Source organism: Mobula birostris, chromosome 12 (assembly GCF_030028105.1).
Source record: "Mobula birostris isolate sMobBir1 chromosome 12, sMobBir1.hap1, whole genome shotgun sequence".
NCBI lineage: Eukaryota > Metazoa > Chordata > Chondrichthyes > Myliobatiformes > Myliobatidae > Mobula > Mobula birostris.
Window position 1 is genome coordinate 46,433,157 of NC_092381.1, and position 24,935 is coordinate 46,458,091.

Genomic DNA, 24,935 nt, shown 5'->3' on the forward strand with positions numbered 1-24,935 from the left:
AGTTCTGCATTATCCTGTGTGTAGAAATTTCTTCCAAGGGTGGTGAATCTCTAGAATTCTCTGTATCTGAGGGTGCTGGAGGCCAGATCATTAGATACATTTAAGATGGAGACATAAGTATTTGAAAGATCAAACAATTGAGGTGATTGGTAACTGGGCATTCAAGTTGAAGCCAGCATTTGATCAGTGAATGGTGGAGCAAGCTTGTGAGGGGCACGGTGTCCTACTCCTGCTCCTATTTTCTTGCATTCTTGAATGCTCTGTATCCACTTAGGTAATTCCAGAATTCATATTTTGCTTGATATTGAAGTAGAAGAGTAATGAGGTTGCAGGCAGTTGGATTCTCTTGCTAAGGTATTCATTAACCTGCACAATTCACATGTGTTTGGATCAAAAAATAAACTGCTGGAGAAACTTAGTATGTGGTGCAACATGTGTAGAGGCATAGAGATGGTTGGTGTTTCTGATTATGACATGCATTGCTGCTTGCAGGCAAATGTTTCACTTTGAGGATTTGTCAATGGAATTGAACATTGTGCTTTAGGCATTACACATGGAAATTCTACATGAAGATCTGAAATGATTGTTTCCTACCCACGAATATCACATCCATCTTCCTTACTGCTACATATTACTCCAGACAGTGGAAGGTTTTTTCCTTTATTCCCATTGACCTTAATTTAGCCAAGGCACCTCGGTGTTTCACTTGGTCAAATGCTACCTGATGTCAAAGACAGACATGCTCATTTTGTCTCAGGAGTTCAGCTCTTTCCCTGTTTGGATAAAATTTATAATGAGGTCTGAGCCAGCCAACCATGGCAAAACTAAACTCTGAATTAAAATGTTAATAGCAAGTACATTTTTGACAACGCAGGTGATCCTCAGATTATAGGGGGCACTTTTCTGAAAATCAGTTGGAATTGTATTTACTATGTTATCTGTAAGGAAATGTAGATTGAAAAAGAAAACTATTAAATGATTCTGCAAATGCTGGAAATCTAGAGCTGCACACACACACACACACACACACAGCACTGGAGGAACTCAGCAGGTCAGACAGCATCTATCAAAATGAATAATAGTTGATGTTTCAGGCTGAGACTCTTCTTCAGGATTTCTGGACTCATTTGGTTATTCTTTAATTTCATGAGAATGAATTTTATTTCAAATCTCAAATTTTTAGACAGTGATTTATGAATTCTACAAGTGAACTTGCATAACCTGATTGGCTTGTAATGTGAGGGTCACCTGTAATTTCCATCAGTTGGCTGATGATTGGAAGTTAGTTGCCAGAGTAGGTAGGTCTTGCTTTTTGTCAGCAGGACCATCTTGGTCAAGTTTCTATATTATTTATTAGTTATCAGTATCATAACTGCAGCAGAATAGCTTGGCTAGAGAGTGACCAATTTAGAAGCTCACATCTTTCGTATTCTAGACAGAATGCAGTTTAAGCCTCTGATCTGTGCTGAATCGAATGATCAAGATGGCAGGGGTGTTGGCAAGAAAATGTTAACAGGTCATCAGCCTCCATCTTAGGTGGTAGTAGCAGCTTCAAGAAAGAAAAGCCCTTGTTTGCAGTGTTAATTGATTTCTAGCCTTTTCTGGATGACAAAGTCATTGCTTTTGCTGGTTAGCTTGATTACACACTTGTAGTCTTGTGTGTCACTGTGATCATTGTGTATTCCTAATGTTTTAGCTTGGGCATTTCCTTCATACATGAAAAAGTCTTGATAGCTGAATCATAGCTTGCAAAGATCATAGATTTGTCATATTTTGTGCTGGCTAATTCAGATTTGTTGCTGATGCCTTCCCATAACCTGTTAAGAGAAAAATAATTTCTCCTTCTAATCTCTTCCAGTGGTGTCTGTTAAATAACTATGTACTTAGACTAGATTGGATTCGGCCAAAAACAATAAGCTAAGAAGTCAAATCTAGGGTGGTAATGCTCATAATCTGTTAAATGATTATGCAAGTTGCAAATACTATTTCTATTGCAACATGTAAGAGTATAAATCTATATTGCAGGCTCATAAACACTGTATTCTATTGAAAACAGAATTTTTTTAAAGCAACTTTTTTTGATTTGAAGATATCTTAAATTTAACGTCACCACAATTTTACAGTTAGTGTTTTGTAAAACATTTATTTCCAATAAGGAACAAATATTGTACAAAAATTTGTTCAATTAAAACTAAAATACAAAGCTGGTGTAAAAATTAATATTGGGATCATGAAGACCTGAAAAAATAGTCTATCCTTTAAGATCAGTCTGAAAAGTTTGATAATAAAATGAAAACAAATGTAGCAAGTATCAACCAGTGTATAATTTTTAACATTCATTCTAATTGCAAAGGAATTCATCACCATAGGTTTCTTAATTGCAATTATTCTTTCTCATTTTGTTGAGTTTATATTCATAGCAAAGTCTATTTATTGTGGTTGTGCCTCCAGTACTGATTGGTTGAGCTATGGATGAGCCCAAGGGTGATTGTTGTGTCCTGCTTTTGTTTTTGCAATTGGTGACTTATTTCATTTGTATGACTTGACTAAGTTTCATTTAGGTGTATTTAGAGCTGGAAAAGCTTTACTTTGAGTTGCTAATGTTTTTTTTTAAAAAAATGCCATTAAATCTTTTACCATTATAGGCCGGGGAGCAAAGGATCTGTTTGGGGAGATGTGAGTTAGGCATCTGAAAGCTCACATATCCCCAAACAGATCTTTTACTCCCAGTTGAAAGGAGGTCAGCAAGCCCCTGATGGGCAACACACCTCAAGGTTTTCAAGATGCTTTCGACCAGGATAACATCAAAATCTCCCTGAAAAAATTCAACATTACATTTTTAAAAACTGGGAAGACATTGCACTCAATAGCTACACCTGGAGGAAGTCTGTTTAAGAGGAAGCTGCATATATAATACCAACCTCCACTGTGCTGCAGAGAACAAGCAGCTACTGCAAAAGAAGAATGAAGAACTGAAAGACCCAATCCCTGACTCGTGTCCACATTGCACCTGTATGTGAGGATCCCAGATCGGCCTCTACAGCTACCCGAGGATCCACCATTAGACAACCCCTTAGGAGAATAACTTACTGCCTTAAAAAGTTGTAATGTTGATATAAATGTTGTAGATTCTTTCTATTGTGAGGTACTTTTCTCTGAAGGTCATTTGTTGTCCTGCCCTTAGATTTTTGATGGCAGAAAATCAACTGGTGGTCGTTTGGAACTGAAAGTTAGAATCAGAGAACCTCTCCAGGGCCAAGATATGCAAACTACAACAGAAAAGTGGCTGATTCTGGATTCAATCGCGCGGTGAGAATATGCAGGTAATTTTTTTTCTCAGTATGAGGAGGGATAAGAGTACAATCCAGTCCTATTTGTTTCTGTAAGTGCAGGAATCCTGAATTTAATCAGGTATACTTTGTGTAATTGTTTTTAGCCCAAAACAAAAGCTACTTTTCAATAATGTGTTGGGCTGAAGGATCAGACATACATTGCACTCAATTTGCACTACTGAAATGTGCCATGAATTCTCAAGTTATACATTAGAGTAAATAAAATATTGAGAAATCCTATTTTGCCAAATATTTACTTGGTTACATTTCTTGTGCAAAAGAATGGTAGGTTGCTAAGGTATTACCAATAGCCAGTGTATACCTAATTCGATTAGAGTGGAATTTAGTTTGAGTCATATCTCAGTAGCAGCACACTTAAAACTTTCTACAGGATTATTCAACTTTTCATACCACAACTTGCGAGTAGAATGAGTGGTTTACAGGAGTGAGGATTATGAAAGCTATTGGGGACAAAGCATTGATGGAGGCAAAAGATGCCCATTTGTGTTTCAGGTTAAGATGCAGCAACTTGGACTGATCCTGATGCAGGGTCTCAACCCAAAACAACATGATGTGCCTTTTGCCTTCACAGATGCTTGAGCCACAGTTCTCCCAATATCGTTTCTTGTCCCAGGTTCCAGCATCGGCAGTGCATCTTATCTTCTGGGAACTTAAGACCAAAATAGATGATGAAAACATGAGTGTAGCTCCTTGACCATTGAAAATAAGAGAAAAGAGAGAAACAGGAATTACTTGGAGTATACCAAAATAAAATACATAATTAAAAAGGGAAAATGAATTGATAGAGCAAGTTAACAACATGCCAAATAGAAAGTGTGCAAATGTAGCAAATCCTTAAAATGAAGAGAAGCAAACAGCAGAGAGGCATGAATTGAACAGCAAATTTCACAGAAGTCCTGGCACACCTCTCAAGCTGTTGAACTTGTTCAGGTTGCACATCAGTAACTGTGTACAGTAACAATGCCATTTACTTTGCTTTGCATGCTGGTTTGTTGGTGTATTACTAAAATGAGGACACACAAATTAACATGTATAAGTAATTCAAATAATGTTCAGTGTTGATATATGATAAAATGTTAGACAAAACTAATATATCAAAACAGCAATGCAATAAGATTTTCTTTTTTTTAATAAACAGATCAATTTGTGACACCTACCCACCTCTCGCCTGCTACAGAATGGAACCGAATATATAATATGAATTATTGCTATTGCCAATTTACGCATACAAAGCCAAAGATGTTGTGAAGTACACTGTATGCTGTATTTCATTAGTAATGTGCAAATACAAAGTTGCCATTAATGTAACGGGTCAGAGCAAGGGAATGTAGAAAATAAAAATAAATTAATGATAAACTTGCTATATTTTAACTTCAATTGTTATAATTTGCCCCCTTATATTTTAGTACCTAGAGTTCAACAGCACCTTAAAGATTTACGGGCAAAATGTGTTATATTTCTCTTTTGATTAGTCTGTTTAAAGTGGAAGTTACAAGAAAATGTGTTAAAATATTAAAAAGATAATTTAACTTATTTTGTTATTGAGGGTTTGACTTCCTTTGAATCCTCATTATTGACCATTTTTTGTTTTGATAACCTTAAGAAATCAGGTATTATAGGCAGTAAGTAGCCACGTCTTGCACTGAAATTTACATCAGTGCAATGTTAATCTAATACAAAACCAGATTTTATTTCCATCTTGGTTCATTTGGATCTTAATACACCTACGACTAATAACCCTAGTTGTTATAACATACCTCTCGGCAGTCCCTTGGACTCTATTGTGTAGGAGATGATTGATAGGGTAGAAAGTGCACCCTTAATATAAACTGCAGCAGTGTGAAGCTCCATATGTGTAAGTACCTAAGCTTTGGTTTTGCTAAGGTAGAATCAAGTAAAACCAGTTTTAATTTGCATTTGGAGGATGTGGTTACACAAGTTTACATTTGTTGCTCACCCCTAATGCCTTAAATGAATGGCTTTGTAGTTTATTTTAAATTCCTATCAACTCTCTTTAAACATGTGAGACGTAATTTAAGTATTAGAGATAGTTAAGAGTAATTTTATGGATTGTTGGTATTTTCAATCAAATCAATATATAGTTCCTATCACAAACAAGAGAAAATCTGCAGATACTGGAAATCCAAGCCACACACACACACACACAAGCTGGAGCAACTCAGCAGGCCAGGCAACATCTATGGAAAAGAGTACAGTCGATGTTTCATGCTGAGACCCTTCAGCATGACCTGCTGAAGGGTCATGGCCCAAAATGTTTATTGTACTCTTTTCCATAGATGCTGCCTGGCCTGCTGTTCTCCTCCAGCTTTTTGTGTGTTGAATATATACTTCCTGTTATTTTTGCATGTGAATTTGAAGCTGTAACACCTGTATGCACTGCATTTTGGTTAATTTATTTTCAGTGTGCAAGTTAACAGATTTAAACAGCTTTTGTCTTTTTGAGGTATTAATTTAATAGAAATGCATTTGCCGTAGACAAACACACTGACACATAGGCTATAGGTCAATAGATAAACTAGTTAGAACTTGATGGAACCACAAACCATACTGCTTTGAATATATTGTTTAGAAATTACAAAATATGAACTGACAATCAGTGAGAACAGACTATTTAGCTTGCTATATCAAAAGGCAAATAGCACAGTCAATATCTAAAACCATTCACCAGAACTGGAAAAGTGGGAAGATAAGTTGTAGTGAAATTTAAATTGTAGTCAAGAAAATAAATGAAATGTCAGTATTGAGAGGGAGGCCAGAAGAAACGTGAAGTTCCTTAAAGATAAACCCCATCAAGCTGAAGTAACTTAAATTCAATAGACCTGCTGTACAAATTACCCCTTTTAAGTATAGGCAAGTAGCAAATTAATCTTACTTTTCAGAACTGTCAACAATAAAAGAGGCCCTGTTTCTGACAAAAATTCACGAACCTGGACCGTGAATACTTGTATCCATAGATGAGCATTTCCAGCACGTCACAAATATTGAAATCTGAAGTATGATCAAAAAGGGACAGTGTTTATTTCTTCCTCCTTACTGGGAAAATTGCAACCAATGAATTCAATTAATACCTTCCTAATTTTAAGGTACCAAAAAAAAACTTACTAGTACAAGCTCTTCCCCCCCACCCCACCCCCATTGCCTATACCTTGTATACCAAATAAACTGCACGTTTTCAGAATACTGTTAACAAAAAGACGTACAGATTTATGCAAGAATACTTTATTGCTGTTGTGTATTTAATGTGATAAATACTTAATTGGTATTCAATGAGGTTTTATTAGGAAACCATTTATTTGTAACCAGTTTCTAAAGTGCACATTTGACTTCTGCCAATACAAAAACTAAATTGAAATGAAACAGCATTTCACTTGAATGTACAATGATGTTGTATGTCTTATATGCAAGGTAAAACCACATTTCCAGTCAGTGATATACAATTGAAGGAAATAGGCTGAACTAAGCTAATAATGTCTATTTACTGATTCTTAAAAAGCCAATACTAGAGTTGTTTTTAAATAAAGGGAACATTTATTTACCTTATATTAACTATTCTTGAATTGCAAATGTCTCTAAATGCAAGAAAACAGATATACAGTGTATTTGGCTTTTAAACAACCATATTTTACATTTACTTACAGGAGTTCATTTGCCCGAGATTCTGCTTAATTCTGGCACCAAGGATACTTTCCTCTACTTGGAGACTGCCCACAACAGCCCAATTGAAGCAGATTCTTTCTCTGAAGGCTTTAAACACTAGTCCCTGTATATATGAACAGTATTACCTGAGGTGCCCATGCACCAGCAAATACAATTAATACAGCTGATACCAAATGCAGTATGGCTGAGAAAGTCATTATTTTTTTTTTTAGAATAATTTGTTTATACACTATCTTTATTTCATGGCTAGAGATTACCACAATGTTCCATTGTGTGGTTTACAAGGCATAGGTTAAGTGCTTCAAAACTTCAGACATACATTATATACAACCTAAATATATTAACTGCTGATTGTGTCAGGGAAGTAGTGATACTGAGGTCATAAAGTATTTCTGTACTCTTCTCATATAATAGTGTCATAATACCCACTTGTACCCATTTTATTTCAAATTGAAAACTCGTCTCAGAATCCTGAAGAATGATAAGCGGTCAATCCAGACAATGTAAACTAGTAGAAATCAAAGTTCATTCATGCTTCAGAACGGCATCACCACCAACCAAAGGATTAAGTCCATATTTTATAGAAAGTTGAAAAACAGGTAACCTGACCTTCATTACATTAACAACAATGATCTATGGTGCATAGTAGATTCAGCAATAATGGAGCACCAAATCAGTTTTGTCATACCAATAGTCTAAAGTGCAAATGTTTTTAATCAGAGCAATGCACACCAGTGAGATGGAAAAGTTTTTCAGGTTTCTAGGAGAAGCTCTCCAGAATGTAAAAGATGAGTTCCATCACAACTGGCCCTTCACTCAGTTGACATGCTCCACCATGGATAACTGGAACCAAAGCGCTGTCAAGATCATTCATGTATTGTGAAGGAAGGGGTTGTCCATTGCTACCAGTTTGGTATCCAACCTGATTAAGGAAATAGAGATTTATGGAAGTAGGTTGACATAACACAACAGTTATAAAAATGAACTTCCATAACACCATTGAATCAAATGAAATATTTTACACTCGAAGGTACTCAATTCAAGATGTTAGCAACTTCTAAATAAAAAACTGAGGATTACATTTAACACATGGTTAATCTACTGCATTATATGGTTTATAGTTAACAATTTGGACATTTCATGCAAGTGGGGAAACTAATATACAAGTTCTTAATCCAGAGGGTAGTGAGTGTGTGGAATGGGCTGCTGGCAACGGTGGTGGAGGTGGATACGATAGGGTCTTTTAAGAGACTTTTGGATGGGTACATGGACCTTAGAAAAATAGAGGGCTATGGGGAAGTCTAGTAATTTTTAAGGTAGGGACATGTTCGGCACAACTTTGTGGGCTGAAGAGCCTGTATTGTGCTGTAGGTTTTCTATGTTTCTAATTCACCACCTCTTCATGTTTGCAGCCTGGAAAATCAAGACGACAAATAGACAGACATTACTTTCTATGTTTCAACTTGAATCAGGAACGAATCAATCTTTTACACTTACATTTCATGCCAGTCTATTCCATAGTATCAAAAATATATAACAATGTCCTGAATTCCTTCAGAAAAGCACATTTTGTAACTTTTAACATCCACATTGTTTAAATCTCTTCATTCACTTCCCACCATCATAATCCTGTTTTCACTTTAACTTCATTCAAAATACACCTGATGAGAGAGCCATCTGAACAGCATGGTGTAGATCAAAACCTAGACCCAAGGTCAAGACTTGCATCACACACTCACACAAAGATTGGTGTACAGGTCATTATTCTCCCTCCTTCCTGTCCTGGAAGTTGAATTTCAGAAAAGCAACTTCCTTGGTATTAAGGTGCAATTAAGTTTTCAAGATACTTTCAATCAGCAAGGTGGGATAGTTCTGAAACCCTATTCCATAAATAATGCACTGTTTAATTTTACTAAACTTGAAGCAATGAAATTGCAAACTGAAATGTGAAAATTCAGATGTAAATTTTATAGGAAGTCAAAGCCTACAATGCTTAATTTAAATGAGCACTACACCTAACTTCCAGCACTAATTTTACCTCCAAAGTAGCCAAAAGGTAGATAAGTCTACTTCTTTCAGTAATTTAGAGCCTTGTCTTTTTGTTAGCATAAAAATTCAGACTTTTGTACCTGGTCTGAATCTAGTGTGACACGGAGGCCCAGTTTTGATTTTCCATCTTCTTTCAGCAGTTTAAGGTGGGGACAGAGTGCCAAGCAAAATGCCTTGGCCATATTCTCTGCAAGCTTGCTGTGATCTGCTGGGTCACTAAGATCACTTGGTTGTTCCTCACTCTGCAGGAAGAACACCTTAATAAGAAAAGATGACCAGTTTAATTACTTTAAATGAAATGGAATGCAATTCATAAACTTAAAACTGAATTTATATAAAACCACAAGGCACTTTAAGGCATACTAATAAAATTTGAAACAATTATATACAGATGAATGGACATGTGACCAAAAGCTGATATGCTTACACAGTGCCTTGTAAGTGTTCAGCCCCCAACTCTTTGTTCACATACATACACACATTACAGAGAGGTATTGGCAACAAGAGTAGGGTTACAAGTGATTTGATGTTTACAATGACGAAGTAACCTATACACTTAGAAGACTGTTGCATAAAAACACCTCACAGAATGCTGCAAGATACAGTGAAGTATGGTACTGCAGAGTGTCAAATGATTTCACAGGATTCCACAGAACTTGCATGGAAAAATGGTTTGTGTTTTAGGAATGAATGGCTTTTTAAAGATTAAAATCTCATTTGTACAGACTTGAAGTTATTAAATAATGACCAAATACTGTACCTATCCAGTACAGAACAAAAATGGACTCGAGGTTGCTGCACCTAGGCCAGTCATTCAGAGTAGTAACACTACTGAGGAATATCAAACTATACCAGTATAAATATTACACAATACATCCCTAGCTGTAGTAGAAACCACTGGACCACTCAAACACCAACAAATAAGGTATCTATGCGCAAGTGCCTGTGTGCAGTTCTGGTATCCAAACTTGAGGAAGGATATACTTTACTGGCTTTGGAGGCAGTGAAGAGGAGCTTCACCAGGTTGATTCCAGAGTTGAAAGGATTAACCTATGAGGAGAGATTGAGTTGCCTGGGACTATACTCTCTGGAATTCCGAAGAATGAGAGGGGATCTTACAGAAACATACAAAATTTTGGAAGGGATAAGTAAGATAGAAGTAGGAAAGTTGTTTCCATTGGTAGGTGAGACTTGAACTAGGGGACATTGCCTCAATATTCAGGGGAGAAGATTTAGGACAGAGATGAGGAGAAACTGTTTTTCCCAGAATCTGTGGAACTCTCTGCCCAGGGAAGCAGTTGAGGTTTCTTCACTAAATATATTTAAGATACAGTTAGACAGATTTTTACATAGTAGGGGAAATTAAGGGTTATGGGGAAAAGGCAGATAGATGGAGCTGAGCTTACAGACAGATCAGCCATGATCTTATTGAATAGCGGGGCAGGCTCGATGGGCCAGATGGCCTACTCCTGGCTCCTATTTATTATGTTCTTATTCAGGAACTTCTTTTTATGAGTAACATTGTTCATGAAAACATCAGATACCTAACTAGAGTTCTTTACCCACCCTGTCCCCACGTAACTGAACGAATCTACCTCTTACAGCAAACTCTTAAGTTCACAGTAGAACAGAAAAAATGTTATTGGTAATAGTGATACTAAACATTCAATAATGCTGTCTTCCTTCAGTGCAAATTCTCAGATAAATTGGATCCAATATAGAAAACCTTGATATACAAATTAATCAACAGCAATTTTCATAACATCTAATCAAAACAATTTCTTAATCTGCAACTTTGATTTACAAGTGTGCTTTCAAGAATCTGTAGAAAAAGTGTGGCCCTCACCCTTTAATGCAGTTTCTTGAGGTGGGCGATGATTTGGTTAGGTATCTGGTGGAACAATGATACTCATGAAGAGAATTTCCTGAATAAATAGGTGATTGATGACAGCAAAAAACACACTCTTTTGCAGATGAGGCAGGAAATGCCTGAAAACATGAGGGGGGAGGAGGGGCTACAAGATGGTGTCTTCCTTCCACCATTTACCTTGAGCTTCCAATGCAAGAATTTGATGTTCTCAACTCTTTCCCAAGTGCTCCCTGACCAACTTAAATAGCAATGGATACTAAAGTATCACTGGGAATGATACTCTTCTTTAAAGAAAAAGCTTTAAAAATATTTGTATATTTGTCTGCTCCATGACAGCTAACCCCCTCAGTTGGAAGAATCAAAGTAAATTTCCAAAACCCAGCATTCAAGTCTCTATTCATTTAGCATCTGCATCACCCTCAGGCAGACAGAGGAAATGCAACTATTGTCTCATAAATAGTAAATTGTAATCCCCTCATGAGCATGCTCATTTTCAAAAGAATTTAAATATTTGGTCACTGAAAAATCCTCAGGTAAACTAATAAGTAGTAACAGTGGAATAGAAAAAAATATACGCACACTGGTATTCCCATGGAGATCAAAAACCAAAGAGAAATTCCACAGAACATAAAATCTAGAGAGTTTCACACTAACTCAATGCTGATTGTAAAAATGTATTCATATATTTTCTCAAAAGGTACACCATAGAGATAAAATTCTTTTAACTATTGTATTTAAAAAAAACATTCCACCTTATCTAGTGTCCTATGACCACATATTCAATGTGACGGAGGTCGACTTTACTCAAAGTCTAATAATTTACCTAACTGAATCAAACTACTCTCTCAAAACCTAACTAAATGACCATCCAGTTTATACCAAGGCAATGGACTTGAAAAGCCCTTCACTAGCTTGGGCTTCTGTATCCAAGCTGAGAGAGCTGTCCCATTGACTAATACAGCCTGCAAGTCACACTTCTACAACAGTGTTTCACTCAACACTCCAGATGGCAGGATGGACAGTAAAGATCAGTGTACAAGATACTGGTGAGAAAAAAATAGTCCTGGAAATGCTCAACGTGTAATCTGCTCCTCACAAGTTTAATGGCATCAGATCAACCACAGGGAAGAAACCCTCAATTTACCATCTATTGTCCCCTCACAGATAGGGAATCATTACTCTATATCAAACATCCCAAGAGAAGGAGGTTATTTAGCCACTTAAACCTATACGACTGTTCAGAAGATAATGGGTGACTTATGATCCAAATCCACACACCTGCCATTTCAATGTGCCATCCATTAATATTTTGGTTTCCAAAAATTCACCAATCTCAGTGTTATGATTAAACGACCAAGCAACAAATGCCATATCAAAAGTGTCCTAAATTTAAATACTTAAGGTGGATAGTCAGTCTTTTCCCTCAGTGTAGTGGAGTCTACAACTAGAGGGCATAAGGTAAGAGGGGAATTCTTACACAAAGAGCAATGGGTATACAGAACAAGCTGCCAAAGGAAGTGGTAGAGGTGAGTAATGTTTAAAAGATATTTAAACAGGGAAACAGACAATAAAGGTTTAGAGGGTTATGAACCTAATGCATAGACTTCTCTCTTCTGAAAGACCTAGAATCATTCCCAGGTCCATTTCCCCCACTCCTAGAATCATCAAGCACAGAAATAGTTTCAATATATTCTCTCAGTTCCATTCAATATCATTTAAATTCTAGGGAATACAATAGGTTTAATTACAAATTACAGATACAACAATTATACAGTACTCTCTATCACACTCCCTCCATGGGAATACTTACTTTGTCCTTCTGGATGATACACATCTTCTACCTTTTTGAACTCCAGCTTACAGAGACTACACTGCATTAGCATTTTTTGATTATTTTCTGTGCATGGTTCCCAAGTCTTTGGACATTCACTGCTTATAGGTGAAAAAGTACTGTACTTTCTGACGTGGATTCCCTGCATACACCCATTTGCTTAATCTTTTAGTACTTACACATTGAAACAATACTGAGAAAGCAAATATGTATTCTGGGTGAGAGTAGTCATACATCTATGTCCCAAGGTTGGCTCAGTAGTAACACTATCCCAGGCAGTCACCCCAAATTATGAAAGACAGAGCTGTCAAATTGAGTAGCCAACATGCGGTGGAAGTGAAGAACTCAAATTTAACTCATTCTCCACCATTTACCATTTGTCCCTTCCAGCGTTTACCAATGTACGGAACATAATAGTTCAGTTCACAACTGAAAACACAAAATAGAGAATATGAAATAGAGAATACTAGTACCTGGGGGTACACCTGGATAGAAGCCTTGAGTGGAGCACCCACAATCTTCTATGTGGTGGTGTGCTGGGGCAATGGCATCAACACGGGTGATGCCAACAGGCTCAATAAACTGATTAGAAAGGCTGGCTCTGTTATAGGAGTCAAATTGGACACACTGGAGGCTGTGGTAGCACAAAGGACCCTTCAGAAAATCCTGGCAATTCTGGATGATGTTTCTCACCCTCTGCATGCCACCTTGGCTGACTAGAGGAGCACTTTTAGTAATAGACCAAAGCAAATGCACTGCTCCAAAGTGCGCTATATGATGGTATTCTTACCCTCTGCCATTTGGCTCTATAATGAGTCAACCTATAGCCAGGGAAGCGATGATCCCACCTCCTGTTAAAGACTGTTTGAGGTAACTTAATTTTTTATTCTTTCTTACTTCTAATATTTGTATAACTGTGCACTTGTAATGCTACTGTGACACTATAATTACTTTTGGGATCAATAATCTATCTATCCATGCAAGAAACAGATGGGAAATTACATCACAATCCACACTCTGATGGTCCAGTTTATCCTTCACTATCATCAAGCCAGAGAACAAACTAGAAATGCAGAACAGACTGCCAAGAGCAGCACCACGTATTCCCTAAAAGAGGTGGAACCTAACATAGGTGCAATTGTACATCTACATGCCAGCAGCAACCTATTGACTAAGCTAAATACAAATTAGATGTTGGCATATCTAGTCATAAATGATGGCAGCAAATGAGAAATTCATAAATATTGCTATCCTTAAGTTTTCCAGAAAGTGACTGTGAAAGTTAAGGACGAATCATTTTCAGCCAGAAAAGACAAATAGATGATTCATCGTATTCTCCTCCTGAAATCCTTATCATTGACAATAGTTTCAAACCAAATTAATTCACTGTAGGTCATATTAAGATTCAGCATCAGCACTGGCTACCACAAAACCATCGGGACCAAACTACATCCCAGATGTAGTGATGAAAACATGTTCTAGAAGTAGTTGTGCCTTCAGCCAAACTGTGGGACTTAACATAGGCATCAACCTAAAAAAAAGCAACAGCTTCTCCCCCCTCCCTCCACAGATGCTACCTGATCCACTAAGCTCCTCCAGTAAATTGTTAATAACAACACATGGGAACATTAGTTATTACACTAGGCCTTTTCCAAGCTAATAAAATCCTTTGATTCAGTCAACTGACAGGACAGTGAAAAATTCTCAATTCTAGATAACCTTAGAAATTAATCTCCACATTTGTTACACCATGGTATGCAAGGTAGGATTCTGACTTTCTGGTCAAATCCAATGCAAAATTGGTTTAAGCAAGAGTGTACCATTACTGTTTACTTCATTTTGCTCAGCAGAACATTGCATCCCACCTTAAATAAGTTTCTCACTGGAGAAGATCATCTTCAGGGCAAATGGGAAACTGCTTAACCTACATTAACTCCATTCCTGAACTAAGGTCACTCTAACATCTTATCATATTGCAATACAAAGACAAAGCTTCACATATGCACATTAACAGGTCAAGCTCCAAGTTGTTGCCCACTTGTTCATTGAGATGTATGAAAAATTGAGCTCTAAGAACTTAACATCTGCAAAACTAAGATATTCCATCGTCCTGCTTCCAGTGTCAAAGTTCCAAATGGATTACTTTCTGAATCAGAATCTGGTTTATTATCACTGACGTAGGTTGTGAGATTTGTTTTGTGGCATCAGTATAGTGCAAGTCCAAAACATTACCATTTGTCACAATAAATAAAATAAACAAAGCAGTAGAGGAACTGTGAGGTAGTGTTTATGGACCATTCAGAAATCTGATGGCAGAGGGCAAGAAGCTGTTCCTAAACCACTGAGCATGGGTCTTCAGGCTCCTGCGTCTCCATCTTGATGGTAATAATAAGAGAGCACATCCCAGAGCATCCTTCATGATGGATGCCGCTTTCTTGAGGATGTCCCTGATGGTAGAAAGGCTTGCGCCCATGATCGAGCTGTCTAAAATCCTCTACAGTCTCTTGTAGACCTCCAGCTAGAATATGTCACTTCAACCACTACCCTCTGTCTTCTATGGTTAAGACCATAAGAGATAGGAGAATTAGGCCATTCAGCCCATCAACCCATTCTCCTAATATACCTACATTCTTCTTCAGCCCCCCCGCTTCCTCAACACCTGCCTCTCCACCTATCTTCATTTAATCTGCAAATTTGTCCAGAAAGCCATCAATTCAGTCATCCAGATCACTGACTTACAACACAAGCCAGTTCTGATTCCAAACGGTCAACTCACCACAGATCCCAAACATCCTAATCTGTAACTAGTAGAGTGGATAGGGAAGAACCAGTGGATGTGGTATAGTTGGATTTTCAAAAGGCTTTTGACAAGGTCCCACACAGGAGATTAGTGTGCAAACTTAAAGCACACGGTATTGGGGGTAAGGTATTGATGTGGATAGAGAATTGGTTGGCAGACAGGAAGCAAAGAGTGGGAATAAACGGGACCTTTTCAGAATGGTAGGCAGTGACTAGTGGGGTACCGCAAGGCTCAGTGCTGGGACCCCAGTTGTTTACAATATATATTAATGACTTGGATGAGGGAATTAAATGCAGCATCTCCAAGTTTGCGGATGACACAAAGCTGGGCAGCAGTGTTAGCTGTGAGGAGGACGCTAAGAGGATGCAGGGTGACTTGGATAGGTTAGGTGAGTGGGCAAATTCATGGCAGATGCAATTTAATGTGGATAAATGTGAAGTTATCCACTTTGGTGGCAAAAACAGGAAAACAGATTATTACCTGAATGGTGGCCGATCAGGAAAAGGGGAGGTGCAACGAGACCTGGGTGTCATTATACACCAGTCATTGAAAGTGGGCATGCAGGTACAGCAGGCGGTGAAAAAGGCGAATGGTATGCTGGCATTTATAGCAAGAGGATTCAAGTACAGGAGCAGGGAGGTACTACTGCAGTTGTACAAGGCCTTGGTGAGACCACACCTGGAGTATTGTGTGCAGTTTTGGTCCCCTAATCCGAGGAAAGACATCCTTGCCATAGAGGGAGTACAAAGAAGGTTCACCAGATTGATTCCTGGGATGGCAGGACTTTCATATGATGAAAGACTGGATGAACTAAGCTTATACTCGTTGGAATTTAGAAGATTGAGGGGGGATCTGATTGCAACGTATAAAATCCTAAAGGGATTGGACAGGCTAGATGCAAGAAGATTGTTCCCGATGTTGAGGAAGTCCAGAATGAGGGGTCACAGTTTGAGGATAAAGGGGAAGCCTTTTAGGACCGAGATTAGGAAAAACTTCTTCACACAGAGAGTGGTGAATCTGTGGAATTCTCTGCCACAGGAAACAGTTGAGGCCAGTTCATTGGCTATATTTAAGAGGGAGTTAGATATGGCCCTTGTGACTAAAGGGATCAGGGGCTATGGAGGGAAGGCTGGTACAGGGTTCTGAGTTGGATGATCAACCATAATCATACTGAATGGCGGTGCAGGCTCGAAGGGCTGAATGGCCTACTCCTGCACCTATTTTCTATGTTTTCTATGTTTCTATGTTTCTTGGTGAGCCTCCTTTGAGGGACCTTCTTAAAACCTTACTAAAATCAATGTAGACATCCACATTAATCACTCTCTTCACCTCGTCAAAAACCTCAATCAAGTTAATAAGACATAACTTGCACTGCACAAAGCCATGCTGGCTCTCCCTAATTAGGCCATAATTTTCAAATAAATCCTATCCCGAAGAATTCTCTCCAGTAGCTTCCCTACCAGTGATCTGAGACTCACCGGTCTATAGTTCCCAGGATTATCCCTGGTTCCCTTCTTGAATATTAGAACATTAGCTACTCACCAGTCTTCTGGGACCTCGGCTAGGGAGGACATAAAGATATTGGTCAAGGCCGCAGCAATCTCTTAATTTGGGGTATATCCCATCAGGCCCTCATGATTTATTACCTCAATGCTTTTTAAGAGACCCAACACTACCTCCTCCTATACCTTGAAATTACCTAGCATATCAATACACTCAGCACTGATCTCCCTATCCTCCATGTACTTCTCCTTGGTAAATACTGATGTAAAGTACTCACTAAGGACCTCACCCACATCATCCACACATACAAGCAAATGTTCCCTTTTTTACGCTTGAATGGTCCTACCCCTTCCCAATTATCCTCTTGCTCTTGGTATGCATTGAATGCCTTGGGATTCCCTTTAATCCTACTTGCCAAGGACTTTTCCTGCCTTTCCAAATTCCCTTCTTGAGTTCTTTTCTGGTTTCCCTGTAATTCTCAAAGGCTGTGTTTGATCCTAGCTTCCCAAGCTTTACATAGTTTTCCTCTTTTCTTCTTGCTAAATTTATCACCTCTTTCAACATCCAAGGTTCTCTTACCTTTCCATTCTTATCCTTCCTTCTGACTGGAACACACCAATCTTGTACTATGTGCAGTTGGCCTTTAAACACCTTCCATGTGTCAGATGTGAACTTACCAAAAACAGTTGCTCCCAATTAACTCTCTCTAGTTCCTGCCTAATGCTCTCATAATTTGTCCTGCTCCAATTTAATTCTCTCCCGCAAGGTCATACCTATACTTATCTTAAAACTGAAGGGGTTGTGATCACTGTTCACCCACAGAAAGGTCGGCCAGCTGGCCAGGCTTATTACCCAACACCAGGTCCTGTGTAGCCGGTCCTCTTGTTGCACTATCTACATATTGATTTAATCCTCCTGGATCCACCTAACAAATTCTGTCCCACCTAAACGTCTTACACTCAGAAGGTCCCAGTTTATATTGGGGAAGTGGAAGTCCCATGAAAATAACCTTACTGTTTTTATACCTTTCCTTAACCTGCCTGCGTATCTGTTCCTCAATGCCCCAGGGCAATTTGGGGCAGGGCATTCGGTAGTACAATCCCTTCAGAGTGATTGTACCCTTTCTATTTTTGAATTCTATCCATATACTCAGTGGATGAGCCCTCCCGATGTCCTTTCTGAATGCTGGTGTGATGTTGTCCCCGATTAGTAGTGCAACTACACACTTTCTTAAGCATCGAAATCTTGGGACATTAAGTACTCATTCCTGTCCCTCTCTGAACCTAGTTCCATGTACTGATCCATGCTTTTCACCTTTACCTATAATATTCCTAGCATTAAAATACACACACTTCGAACTATCCATTCTATCGGTATCTATTGCTGTGTTCCTGTTTTTACCAGCCCTGACATTTACCTTCCTCTTCATCTCTCCACTTTCTGACCTGATACTCTGGTTCCCTGCCCCTGCAAAACTAGTTTAAACCCTCCCGAAAACTAGCTTAGCTCAAACCCTCCCATGTTTCACACTGGAAATCTAGCCCTCAGCAGGTTATGAATCTCCTGATTTATCAAAGGCTTCTGGCTTGGGTATGTTTGGTATGATCTTAAAGGCACACACTCAACCACAGAAGTCTAAATGAAGTTGGTAATGACTGTGGTATGTTCACTCAGATCCGAAAAGGAATTCCTGAATATGGTCCAGTTTATCACTTCAAAGCAGTCCTGTAAAGACTCTTTCACCTCCTGTGACCATACCTGAGTGTAGATGTACAGCAAGATTATCAAACTTTCCAAAGTGTAGGCATTGGATGGCACGGTAAGCATTTTTAATGGTGATGTAACAGAGATTGGTTGTGGGCTCCTCTTGTACCACAGGTGACATGGTGGTAGCTTGTTAGGATCTCTTCAAGCTGGCCTGGTTGAAATCCCCGCAATGATCAGGAAGGCATCAGGGTGCACTGTCTTGTGACTGTTAGCTCCTCTAATGCCAGCTTGATGATTGCCAGGGGTGGAATGTAGACTGCAACCAGGAGGATGGCAGAGAACTCCCTTAGCAGGTACAATGAACTCTTGACACCAGATGGTCCAGGTTGAGAAACAGGGCTGAGTCAGAACTGCCATATCTGTGCATCATGCTGAGTTAATCATGAAGCAAATGCCACTGCCTCTCTTTACATGACGCCTCTGTCTAGCTCATGAGATGGAAGTTGAAGCTTTGGACTGGAGTGCTATGTCCAGAGTGCTGAGGATGAACCATATCTCAGCGAAGCAGAGTACCCATTAGTCCCTGCTGTCTCTCTGGTATTGCTCCAAAGTCTTCAATTTATTTTCTACAGACTGTGCATTAGCCAGGATGGTCTTGAGAAGGAGGGCCTTAGCGCCCCGAGTTTCAGTTTTATCTTCAGCCACATTTCTCAAGGCAATGGAGACTCTCCTGCCGCTGCACTCGCTCCCTGGGTGGTCTGCAGTCCCAAAGGACGATATAGAATATTAACAGTTTTTTTTTAAGGATTTGAAACAATGTTGCTTACTGCAGTGCCTGTGCCTGCAGATTTCAACTGTAGTAATTCTGAAAGGGAATACTTGACAATTCCCTTCGGAGCTGTACACAAAGTCACCACTCTCTAACACCATATTAAAGCTCATTTCTTCAGAACCACACACATCTCAAGGTTGAGAATACCTTCTAATTCTCCTAAACATAATTGAGAAATGTAAGCACTTAAGAGAACCAGTATTTGAAATATGCAGATTAGACATAAATCAGACATAAATTTGTATCCCCTAGAGTTTAAAAGAACAAGCGATTTAATAGAAATATGCAAGATCCTGAAAATCTTGACAAGATGGATAGGGAGATAACGCTTCTTGTGGAAGAATCAATAATTTGGAGTCACTAGCTAAACATAAAGATAACATTCACTTAAGACAGGTAAGGCAAAATTTCTCTTTGAAATTTGCACAACTTTGGAACTCTACATCAAAGGACAGAGGAAGCAGAGTCTTTGAATATTTTGCAGCAGAGATGAGATTATCAGATCAGTCTTATTTAAATGGTTTAAACAGACTTTAGGGACTGTGTGGATCCCTCCTATAATTACCAGCAAAACTCAGTAAATGCTTCAAAGATGTACTCCTCCAAGAGGCTTTGAGGGTATCATCAGCAACTTGTTGGAATCCTTGACCTATGACCAATCAAAATAAACACAGTATATCTGGGAACTACAAAACTAGAATGAAAGCAAGTCATCCTCAGCCTCTAAGGATGTGTCTAAGAAAAGATAAGCCAATAATGTCATATTCTAATAAATAAAAAATTATCCATAATAAACAGGTCGAAATCAAATTCAGACACAGTACTAGCAAACAGTGTTCTTTAGGACTGCCAACACTGAAAGCCCCACAATTAACAATGTCAAGTTAATCTCTGAAACAGAAACAGTTACAGGGTTTGCCACAGGTACGGTATCAAAGTGCTCGCTTTACTTGACCAACGATCCAGAGGTTTATACTGATGATCCACAATGCAAGTTTAAATCCATCTAAATGCAGGTAGCTAAGATTTAAATTTTAAAAACTTTTATAAGAAATAGTGATTATGAAACCCACAGATTGTCATAAATACCTCACTGCTTCAGATAGGGAAGAAAATCTCCATACTTACATGTTCTGGGCTAAATGGAACTCCAGACCATTCACACATTTAATAGCATAAATGTTTGTCTTATCAGCAATCACTCACATCCAGAGAATAAACAGAACAATTACTGTGATATCAAAAGCTGTAGAAACACAGTATCTGTACCATGAGTCACCAAATCCATCCACGTGTGCAAAGCGCATCAGAAGTAAAAATGAAACAGTTTCCACTTGCCTGGATGAACCTAGCTCCACCAGTCAAAAAGCCTAATATCAGCCAAGATATAGTAGTTGTTACTCCATTTAGCACTATCAACATACATTGCATAACTTTCTAGACACCCACATAATCTGTGAGCTCAAGCTTACCAATGAACTCTACCTGATATTTCTTGGCTATGCTCAGCAATTGAGCTGGAGCTGAATCTTTCATTGTTTCCCTTTATGAGGTGACATTTAATCATGGGAGTAGGATGGTATTGGGGTGTGGGTAAGGAAAAAATTGGGGTTGAGGGAGTTAGAAAGCAAAAAGGACATTATTCATGATTTGTTTAATCTTTATATTGTTTAGATGCTTCTAGTATTTTTCATATTTTAAATTGTGTTTAACTACAATTTTGAAGGCTTTGACACACAACAAAGTGGAATATGGAGCTGTGACATCTTGTCAAGGGCTTCCAGAAAACTTTCATGGATAGTTTTTTTTTTCAGATTTTCCCATGTCACCCCATTATGCCATTCAAGGTGAGGAGAGAAATTCCATTGGGATCTTTGTTGAAACTTGTTTTGCTTGCTATGTACACAAGCAATCTGGACCTGGGAATCAGGTGTACAAAATGAAATTTTGTAAATAATCTGCTTGGGGATCTGAGCAAAACTATGGCAACATAACCTTAATTGGCAGAACAGCAACAGAAAGCAGCAATACATTTTCTGTCTCTAATGAAAACTGACACTTATTCTTTGACATCCAAGAAATATGCAAAATGTGACCAGAAACAATATTTAATGTATTGCTCCATTACCTCTGTCCACCTAATGACTTTGCCATTTGTTTTGAATTCTGAACCATGAAATATCTTCACACTTGGAATTTCATCCATGGATTTGCCATCAATTGGACTGATGAGACTACAAATTTTGAAGCACAAAGTTCAAATTAATCCAGTGATAATTTTGAAAACTGAAATACAAATGTCTCTATTACAAGCATATATACCAATCTGCATTTTAATGAGCTTGTCACAATAAAAGCAGCAACTTTATTTTTATAAATTATTGGGAGCTATACTTTCAATCAACTACTAAACAGGAGAAAATTTCAGACAGTGGGTCATTCTAAATTCGGGGGGGAGGGGGTGGTGGAGGGATATGGACAGCCATCTTAAACATTATTGCCCAGCAGCAAATGGTCTCTGCCTGTATTTCTTTCTTGTGCTCTTGAAAAGAAAAGATGTACAGTAATTTTGCACGGGAACCAAGAGAGGTTTGCAATATTTCATCCTATTTCTGATTGCAGCTACTAATGATGCTTCACTAATCCACACAAATCTCTAATCTTCAATGGAAGATATTCTGCCTTAGATCTATAAAACATAATTACAGTGGATTCCGTTTAATTGGGCCATCAGTTAATCGGGGAAGCTGCTATCCGGGACAACTCAAGGAACAGAAAAAAAATCAAGAAAATAGCCAGGATTCCCTTGTTTATTTGGGAGAATATGCCACAACAGGAGACTGTTGCCAAACATGTTCTAACTAACATCAGTCACATGCACATTGTGTAGCCGTTAAGACACTACACCGTGCTTTGAGTGATCAGTTTTTAAGAACACAGCTACATGCGTTTGTATTCAAAAAGCAGTGATTTTTGTCTGATAGTTGGTGAAAAATAAGCAGTAAGTTGGAAATGCCAGAAATGGTCGGGAGTGAGAATGAAATAATTTTACTACTTCAAGTTAGGAACTACAAAGAATTTGAAGGTATTGACAGTCATCTTGAATCAACACATATCAAAGTTGCTGGTGAACACAGCAGGCCAGGCAGCATCTCAGGAAGAGGTACAGTCAACGTTTCGGGCCAAAACCCTCATCAGGACTAACTGAAAGAAGAGATAGTTAGAGATTTGAAAGTGGGGGGGGGGGGGGAGAGATCCAAAATGATAGGAGAAGACAGGAGGGGGAGAGATGGAGCCAAGAGCTGGACAGTTGATTGGCAAAAGGGATATGAGAGGATCATGGGACAGGAGGCCCAGGGAGAAAGAAAAGGGGGAGGGGGGGAAAACCCAGAGGATGGGCAAGGGGTATAGTGAGAAGGACAGAGAGAGAAAAAGGAGAGACAGAAAAAGAATGTGTGTATATAAATAAATAATGGATAGGGTACAAGGGGGAGGTGGGGCATTAGCGGAAGTTTGAGAGGTCAATGTTCAAGCCATCAGGTTGGAGGCTACCCAGACAGAATATAAGGTGTTGTTCCTCCAACCTGAGTGTGGCTTCATCTTTACAGGAGAGGAGGCCATGGATAGACATATCAGAATGGGAACGGTACGTGGAATTAAAATGTGTGGCCACTAGGAGATCCTGCTTTCTCTGGCGGACAGAGCGTAGGTGTTCAGCGAAACAATCTCCCAGTCTGCGTCGGGTCCCGCCAATATATAAAAGGCCACATCGGGAGCACCAGACGCAGTATATCACCCCAGCCGACTCACAGGTGAAGTGTCGCCTCGCCGGGAAGGACTGTCTGGGGCCCTGGATGGTGGTAAGGGAGGAAATGTAAGGGCATGTGTAGCACTTGTTCCGCTTACAAGGATAAGTGCCAGGAGGGAGATCGGTGGGGAGGGATGGGGGGTACGAATGGACAAGAGAGTCGCGTAGGGAGCGATCCCTGCGGAAAGCCGGGGGGGGGGGTGGGGGGGGGAGGGAAAGATGTGCTTAGTGGTGGAATCCCACTGGAAGTGGCGGAAGTTACGGAGAATAATATGTTGGACCCGGAGGCTGGTGGGGTGGTAGGTGAGGACAAGGGGAACCCTATTCCTAGTGGGGTGGCGGGAGGATGGAGTGAGAGCAGATGTGCGTGAAATTGGGGAGATGTGTTTGAGAGCAGAGTTGATGGTGGAGGAAGGGAAGCCACTTTCTTTTTAAAAAAAAGAGGACATCTCCCTCATCCTGGAATGAAAAGCATCATCCCGAGAGCAGATGCGGCGGAGACAGAGGAATTGCGAGAAGGGGATGGCATTTTTGCAAGAGACAGGGTGAGAAGAGGAATAGTCCAGATAGCTGTGAGAGTCACACCGGACACTCAGCTCCCATCTGCAGCTCCAAGTAGCTGTTTGCATGTAACAGTGGCCACACCCTGGTACACTGACAGGTGGGCTAAACCAGGTGAGGGTAGCCAGCAGGTCTCACACCATGGTGAGATATGGACATGAATGTCCTAGTGTGCAAAGTCAGTTCCAGTGGACGAGATCAACAGTGAAATTAAATGGCCAGGAAGCCAGTTCTGCAATGCTACATGGAGAGTGAAGGGTGTGACAAGGCATAGAAGTAGTCATTGTCATCCACTGCAACCAGGGAAGACCCCAGTTGTGACTTCTACTTGTCCCAGACAACAGAGGTCAAGAGAGTAGAACCGCCCAGTATTCCACTCTAAAAGCTTTCCCACACAGGTTTTTTGTCATTGCCAAATATGACAGAGAAGCACCAGCAGTACTGGCAGTGTTCTAATTTGGTCTGTATTTAAATACATAATTTGTTATGCAGTTAAATGGGAGTTTGTCATTTTTATACTGGTCCCGGTGTGTCCCAATTAACCACAATCCGATTTATTCTATTTTCTTACACCGACAATTTAAAATCAGATACCCTTTGTTGATATTTTTGTCATCTTCTGTCCAATGGATGTGAACGTGCTCCTGCGTTTCTTCAGCATCCGTTTTGCCACAGGTTATGGTAAAGTCTTTCATTTCCCGAATTGCCTGTCGTAGAGAATCCATTGTTTCAGCTGAGATTTGCACCATCATACCATCTGAAAATAAAAGATACAGCAGAATAACAATGACAACATAGCACACATCTTACGTTTTTAGAGATATGAATTCCATAATGTTTAACCCAATTGCAAAACACAATCAGGTTAAGGGTAATCCAAATGAAATGTTGAACAGAACTAAGAAACCAGAATAGTATTTTACTCTCCCCAAGTCAAAGACTT

General features: G+C 39.2%; 2 protein-coding genes across 6 annotated transcripts in view; one reads left to right on the top strand and one right to left on the bottom strand.

Annotated features, from left to right (window-relative positions):
• cc2d1b (coiled-coil and C2 domain containing 1B) overlaps window positions 1–7,396 on the top strand; it is a 90,526-nt gene extending 83,130 nt beyond the window's left edge. For 3 of the 5 annotated variants that reach the window (XM_072273746.1, XM_072273747.1, XM_072273744.1), the window contains exons 23-24: window positions 3,185–3,323; window positions 4,492–7,396. In XM_072273746.1, coding sequence (XP_072129847.1) covers window positions 3,185–3,313 — 129 coding nt within the window. In that variant the 3' untranslated portion in view covers window positions 3,314–3,323; window positions 4,492–7,396. The remainder of the gene's footprint in view (window positions 1–3,184; window positions 3,324–4,491) is intronic. The other 2 variants (XM_072273743.1, XM_072273742.1) reach the window with 2 other exon arrangements.
• The window catches only part of zfyve9a (zinc finger, FYVE domain containing 9a), a 157,789-nt gene continuing 139,454 nt past the window's right edge, over window positions 6,601–24,935 (bottom strand). The window contains exons 15-18 of the mRNA XM_072273740.1: window positions 24,587–24,749; window positions 21,752–21,857; window positions 9,161–9,337; window positions 6,601–7,953 (exon numbers count right to left, since the gene is read on the bottom strand). Of these exons, the coding sequence (XP_072129841.1) occupies window positions 7,792–7,953; window positions 9,161–9,337; window positions 21,752–21,857; window positions 24,587–24,749 (608 nt within the window). The 3' untranslated portion in view covers window positions 6,601–7,791. The remainder of the gene's footprint in view (window positions 7,954–9,160; window positions 9,338–21,751; window positions 21,858–24,586; window positions 24,750–24,935) is intronic.